The sequence below is a fragment of the Cupressus sempervirens genome, chromosome 3 (assembly GCF_028749045.1).
Source record: "Cupressus sempervirens isolate cs-2001-9-10 chromosome 3, ASM2874904v1, whole genome shotgun sequence".
Lineage (NCBI taxonomy): Eukaryota > Viridiplantae > Streptophyta > Pinopsida > Cupressales > Cupressaceae > Cupressus > Cupressus sempervirens.
Genome location: NC_143120.1, coordinates 113,343,394 through 113,350,573, shown reverse-complemented (window position 1 = coordinate 113,350,573; position 7,180 = coordinate 113,343,394). Strand labels below are relative to the sequence as shown.

The 7,180-nt window shown below is 33.5% G+C and overlaps 1 protein-coding gene across 1 annotated transcript; it reads right to left on the bottom strand.

Moving 5' to 3' along the window:
* Positions 1 to 522: 522 nt before the first annotated feature.
* Positions 523 to 3,656, bottom strand: LOC149565035 (uncharacterized). Its single transcript, XM_089816265.1, has one exon. It carries the CDS (start codon positions 3,586 to 3,588, stop codon positions 523 to 525), a length of 3,066 nt encoding a protein of 1,021 aa, XP_089672391.1. The 5' UTR covers positions 3,589 to 3,656.
* Positions 3,657 to 7,180: the final 3,524 nt, after the last annotated feature.

The window sequence follows — 7,180 nt, the reverse complement described above, 5'->3', positions numbered from 1 at the left end:
CCTCTCATAAATGTTACTAATTCTAATTTTATTGCATACATGATCCATTATTGTTAAAATATTCAAATTGTAATATTTTTAAAAATATTATTTCGCTCCACCTAAAGTGGAAATTTTAACTAGTAATTATAAAATTTAATTGAACTTATTTATATTAGCTTTATTTTAAACTAAAGCTATTTAATGCAAGAAGTTTTTGAATTACTATAAACTAAGCATGTGCAAAGAATACAAATATTTCTAAGAAGGTGAGTGGTCATGTGATATATTTTATTTAGAAAATTTTATTATAGAAAGTACAAATAAATTCAAAAAGGAGAAATAAATTTATTTTTTAATATCTATTTTATTTCATGCTATATGTGAAGGTATTATAATATCATATTCAATTGGCCATTTCTACTACCAATATTAAAATAAGAAGAAAAAAATACACATGCAATGAAAATTTCATAGAAAATTACATTAGAGAAAATCTCTTAGAGGAAAGGGAAGAAAAAGGGAAAGGAGTATAAAATTCCTTTATGGAACGATCTTTTCTCGGATAGTTTGATCAAGAATGACAATAATATCATCCATGATCTTGAAACATTTTGTTCTACATTTCTTGTTCAAACATAGTACTACAACAACAATAAAAAAACCAAATCCAAAGCTCAATCCAATCCCTATCTCCCACCATAAATGTTCCTCCCATTCCCAGTTACTCATATCTTCATTATGAATGTTGTTTGAAGGAGTAGATGAACAATTTATGTTGATTTGGAGTCCACAAAGATATCGATTGTTTAAAAATGACCTTTCATCAAATGTTGACCACTGCACTCCTTGTGGTATTCTACCTAAAACATTATTATAGGATATGTTCAAATAACTCAAAAATGTGAGAGATTGTAGCTCTGTGGGAATATTACCAATAAGATTGTTATTTGAAAGATCAAGTGACTCCAACTGCACAAGCTTTCCAAAAGAAGTAGGAATCTTTCCGTTAAGATGATTTTTTGACAAATTGAGAATCCTTAGAACAATGAGGGATCCAATGCTTGGAGGAATATCACTTGAGAAGTTGTTTTTTGAGAGATCAAGACATCGAACCCAAGCCAAAGATCTCACATATTCTAGAAATAGCCCTTTGTTGTTTATTACCATTTTATCCAAGTAAGGAGTTGAGCTTGAATTTGCCTCTTGAAGGAGGAAATCTGCACCATTTGTTTGGTTTTCCATTGCTCTCAAGTTTCTTAAGCTACTTGGAATAGCTCCAGATAGATTGTTATTCGACAAAATCAAGACTTGAAGATTTTGTAATTTTGTTAGCTCTAATGGTATTCCATCTCTTAACTTATTGGATCTCAGCACTAAAATTCGGAGGCCAATTAACTTCCCTATCCAATTTGGGATGGTTCCTTGCAAATTATTATATCCCAAATCTAGAATCTCCAATGAAGTGCAATTTTGAAATGATAATGGAATTGACCCTCGTAGTTTGTTACCCCCTAATTTCAATGTTTTCAAACAAACCATTCTCTTGATATCTCCTTCCAAATTATTATTTTCTAGATTTAACACTTCTAGTGTTGATGAGTAATTTCCAAAACTTTCAAAAGTATTCCCTGTTAGTTTGTTATTTGACACATCCAGAACCTCCAAGTGTTGTCCTCCACAAATATAATGTGGAAAGGGACCAGTTATATTATTATTTGCAAGTGACAAATAATTGAGTTGTCTTTGGTCATTCTTGCGATTTTTTTCTGAAATGATGCCATCAAATTGATTCTCAGACATGTCCAAGAATTGGACATCGAGATGAGATGCAAATATTTTCCCTTGTAATTTATTTCTGTGCAAGTCAACATTTTGGGCACCAAACTTACTGAATCTAGATGACAAAGGCCTTCCTTCAAATTGATTACAAGAGAGATTAAGTGTGTAGAAGGATTTGAGATCCCACAACCAATCTGGAATATCTCCACTAAAAGAATTGTTGGACAAGTCAAGATCCTCTATGGTGTATTGGGTGGATAAGAAAGCGGGAAAATTACCAACCATATTGCAAGAACTCAATTGCAAGCGGTAAAGCTGAAATTTGGGGATCCAAGAGTCTTCAACTTTTACTCTCAAGGAATTTTGAGAAAGACTTAAGTAATTCAATTCTGTCAAATTTTCAAGTTGAGAGAGTAAGAAAGTTCCACTCAAAGAGTTATTTGAGAGATCAAGCTGCTGTAAAGATGAAAGATTACCAAAATTAGATGGCAAGCTTCCATTTAATTGGTTTGACCAGAGCTGAAGATTTCTAAGCTTTGATAGTCGACCCATAGAGCTCCATGGAATGTTGCCTCTGAGTGAGTTTCTGGAGAGATCCAAGTCTGTAAGTTGTTCAAGATTTCCAAAAGAATTTGGAAGATTGCCCTCAATATTATTACTAGAAAGATGTAGCTTTGTTAAAGAGAACATATTCCCCATAGAATCTGGAAGACTACCTTCAATATGGTTATAAGAAAGATCTAAGGTGGTCAACAGGGACATATTTCCAATAGAATTCGGAATCACTCCTCCCACATTTGAACTGACAATGGAAAGGCTGTTGAGTTGGAAAGCGTGCTGGACAACAAAGGAGAGGTTGATTGTGAGATTGAGGTTATCGAACAAGTGAAGGTCCGTCAAGTGTGGAAGGGCGAAAACAGCAGAAGGGATGGAAGTGGAGAGATTGTAGAAATAGAGGTGGAGGGACGCCAAGGATGTAAGATTTGAGATCCAAATGGGAAATGGCTGCTGATCAGTGGAGTAACCATTGCTATAAAACAGGAAATAGGAGTAACTGCCATAAAGCTGAAGATGGGAGAGGGAGGTGAGGTTCGCAAGAGGAGAGAGAGGTTGACCTGCAGCCATATCAGACATGGCAAGTGATGTCAGATTTGGAAGTGAAGCAACATTATCCACCACATCGCTTGTGAGATTCAAAGAGCGCAGTCCAAGGTGCTCTAGCCCTCGCAGATTCCGCATCCAGGAACTCGACTGCCTCATCTCCAGATAAGAATTTCCACTGATGTCCAGAAATGTCAAGCTAGACATGTTGCCAATCTCACCTGGAATTTGGCCGCTAAAATTATTTCCACTCATGTCCAGATATTCCAAGCTAGACATGTTCGCAATCTCACTTGGAATCCGACCAGTAAGCCAACAACCTCGCAAGCTCAGATGCGTCAATCTGGTGAGGGTCATGGGGAGGTGTGAAGGAAATGGAAGAGGGGACAAGTCAATCAAGCTGAGGTCGAGGTACTCCAAATGGTGCAGCTGGAATAGAGCAGGGAATATCTGGCTGCTTGAATTCCTCACTACTGCTGACAAACGATAAGAGGTACGAAGATCCAGACGAACCACGTGGCCGGAGAGGGGGTGGCAGGTGACTCCCTTCCAGGAGCAGCAGTATGACCCCTTCCACGAAGCCAGCTGGTCATCTGGATCGAGCAGCTCTTGCTTGATGTGCTTGAGAGCAGACAACTCTTGAGGAGGGCATTCCCACGAAAAGGAGAAGGAGAGCATAGGAAACACAAGCAGGAGGAGGAGCACCCAAAACATTGGTTTGCCCATGTTTACAGAGGGAGAGAGAGGAGGTGTGAATATTAAGCGTCACAGCACTGCACCGGGTTGCATTGAAATGGGTGAGAATAGAGTAGTATTTATAAGAGCTTCATACCCCAATAGGTAATAATTGATTTATATTTCAAATAGTCTTTATTATTTAAAAAATATTTTTTAAAAAAATATTTTTAAATTATTGATGTATATTAACAATTTTATATCTGTTATTTCTTTGTGAATTATAAATATAGATTTGTAATAATTTAATTTTTTTTATATAAATTATCAATTAAAATTTTTGATTAGTTTTCTTTTTATAACTTTCTTGAGTTATTAGTTCAGATTTTTAACAAGTTTTGAATTTTCTTTAAGATAGATTATAAATTTCAAAGTTACATTAATAAAATAAATCTTCACATGAAACAATTATACTAAAAAAATCACATAATTATTAATGGTTACATATGACATATTTTACAATTTTTAATAAAATAGGTAATGATAAGAATGTAATTCAAAAATATCGTAATTTCTTAATTTAAATAAATTATGAGAGCTTCTTATCGTAACTTTATAATAATAGTAATTAATCACAACACATAATAATTATTTAATAATAAACATTACTCTAATATAAAATATAATATAAAGCTATACAATCTAAAGTATTATAAAGAAAGTATAACATAATTTCAAATATACTCAAAATTATTGTACAATTTACTTTTAAAATCATTCTATTATAATTAAAATAATTAATAAAAAATCTAATTACTATAAAATAAAATATAGTATTTATTATACAAAGTAATTTCTAACAATATAATAATTTTTAATTCATGCAAAATTAAAAATTATTTACAATAAAATCAGTGATTATTTGACATAATGAACAATTCTAATTGACGACTATAAAGAGATCTGTTTTTAAAATGAAATCAACCAATCTTATTTTGGAAAAATAACATCAAATGAAGACGATTGATAATAACTAATTTATATTTATTTATTTATTTTATTTACTTGAATTGACACTTTTTGTTTGAATTTTTAACAACTCTGTTTTGAATCGTCTAGATTGACAAGGAATACCACACTTATCCGTCTCGCAATGTCCCTCTCGCAATGCCGTGCATTGAAATGAACTATTGAAATAATAATATTAACTATAACGAATTATAATTTAAAAAATAATGTCTTTCATTTTGCATCGCTAGTGCTACTAGCTTATATATATATATATATATATATAATAAGCCGAGAGATATCCTTCTCGAGGCTCCTATTTTCATAATATCACTCAGTGTAATAGGCACCTCGAGAAGGATATCTCTCGGCTTATTATATATATATAATATATATAAGCTAGTTATATATCTCTTACTATTTGTCCTTCAACCACCAATAGAAAAAAATTCTAAAATATTTCCCCATTTTTTCCCCCAAAAAAATCTTACTGAGATTTAGAGGAAAATTTGTAAACATGTAGTTTCTAAACAATTGTAAATCGTGATATACCTTACTGAGATCATATCCTGATGTAAGAGATTATATACATACCTCATCACAGATTAAAACTTGATTGCAATTGAAATATTGTAAAACATAACCACAAACCTTCGGACACATATAAAAACTCGAATGCAATTGAAATGTTATGAAAACAAACAAGTAGAGTCCAAGCAATCCATCAGTCCTCAAGATGATGAGGAAAAGCTTCGATTATTGACATGTGCAAGGGCTCAGAAGGTAGATGAATCATATTGTAGCGGTTAAACCCAGATGCTTGCAGTAGTTTTCTCCATTGTGCTTCCGTTCTCTCTTTACCTCTTGCGGCTGACAGCATTATCATATCCCTTATTCCTCCTATTTCTTCTGACCAGCTGGACTTGCTCTGCCCTGGCTCTGGCAACACCATTTCTAACAATATCAATTTCCCTTCCTTTGGCAGAGCTTTATGACAGTTTTTCAGAATTTTCTCGCACTCCTCGTCTTCCCATCATGCAAAATTATCTGTAACAGCAATGAAAAGAAAATGTTTAATAGTTAAATACAACACCAATTTCCTCACTAAAAATTCCGAACCTAAATTTTTGACATCATATATTACTATGAAACCCTCATATTACTTTGATAATTTGTTCTTGATCAACTAAATTCTACAATGTTGCTCTCCTCTTCTCTAAGTCTTTACATCCCTCTCCACTTCACTATAATTCACCCATACACTTCTCACATCCGCACACATAATGGGGTTTTGTCCTCCTTTTAAAGGCTTTGAAGACTTAGGGTTGGGTGTGAATCTATGATCAACATTCACTCTTCATTTACCACTCAATTCTTGCACTTTTCCTATTGGTTGCATACCTTCTCCAATTTTTTTATTGGTTGCGTGCTAATTACATTGGTAATGCAAAAGATTCATTCTTATCTTCAAGATCCTTCAAGATTCATCCCGAGTTAGCTTAAAAAATAGTTTACATCTGAGGTTGTGAAGATACAAACTCATATGTTAATTCTGTGTTACTCAACACTTACTAATTGCTTATGCTCGACATATATAGGAATTTTGTCTCACTCAACTCCTATAGCAATTCAATTTCCCTCGGCATCTATACTCTGCTAAGCACCTATAGTGACTCAATATCACTTACCACTTGGCACTTGAACTTCGTTCGGCACCTAAAGTTCACTCGACACCTGAACTTCACTCAGCACCTATTGAATTCTCTGACTTGGCACACACTATAGCTTGACTTCTATATTATAGTCGACATCATCTTGAGAATTGGTTAAGTGTGTTGATACTCAATTGTCAAAACCAATATGAGACCAAAAATATCCCCCTTTGACATGAGTGGAAAAAATACTTAACTAATAAAAATGAATCTGATCTCTATGAGTATACTATGTACATTTTGTTCAGCATATGTACAAAACTTCAAAAACTTATTCAAAATTTTGTACACCTCAAAATCTTGTAACTCCCCCTGAGTTGATGTACCAATTCTGTAATCAAAATTCCATTCCTACAACCAAAGATTCTTGTGCTAAATTTGTCTCATGCTCATGTATATGATACTCTTTGCCTTGTCTACCTTATCATTCTTTTGCCTCTGTTTCTATGTACCTTGTTTCTCCTTCGAGTGTACTCTGCCTTTGTTTCTGCTCTCCTTTTCACATCTTGCAATTTTGCATTCTTTTGGCTGTATCTCCTTATTACTTCATCAAAATTTGAATTTGAATATCTCCTTTAGATATTCTTTATTGCTTTCATCAAATATTGTATTATCTCCAAAAATGTAATTTCTCCCCTTTTTATTTACATCTCCCCCAAAATATTATATCTCCCCCCCCTTTGACACTTATGTCAAAGGATCTTAAGAATGAATAGATTATTTAGCCAAAAATGTTTTCTTAACCTCCATGATAATCTTCAGAGAAGCATCCCAATTGTCTAAAGAAATTTCTAGTGATTTGTGCATTATCGCTATCTCTACTGCAAGATGTACTAGGCCTTCTAGGGTAGAAAGATTAAGATCTTTCTTGAGAAAATTTTTTGCATAGGCCATTTCCTTGTGGATTACTTCTAAATGTGGGG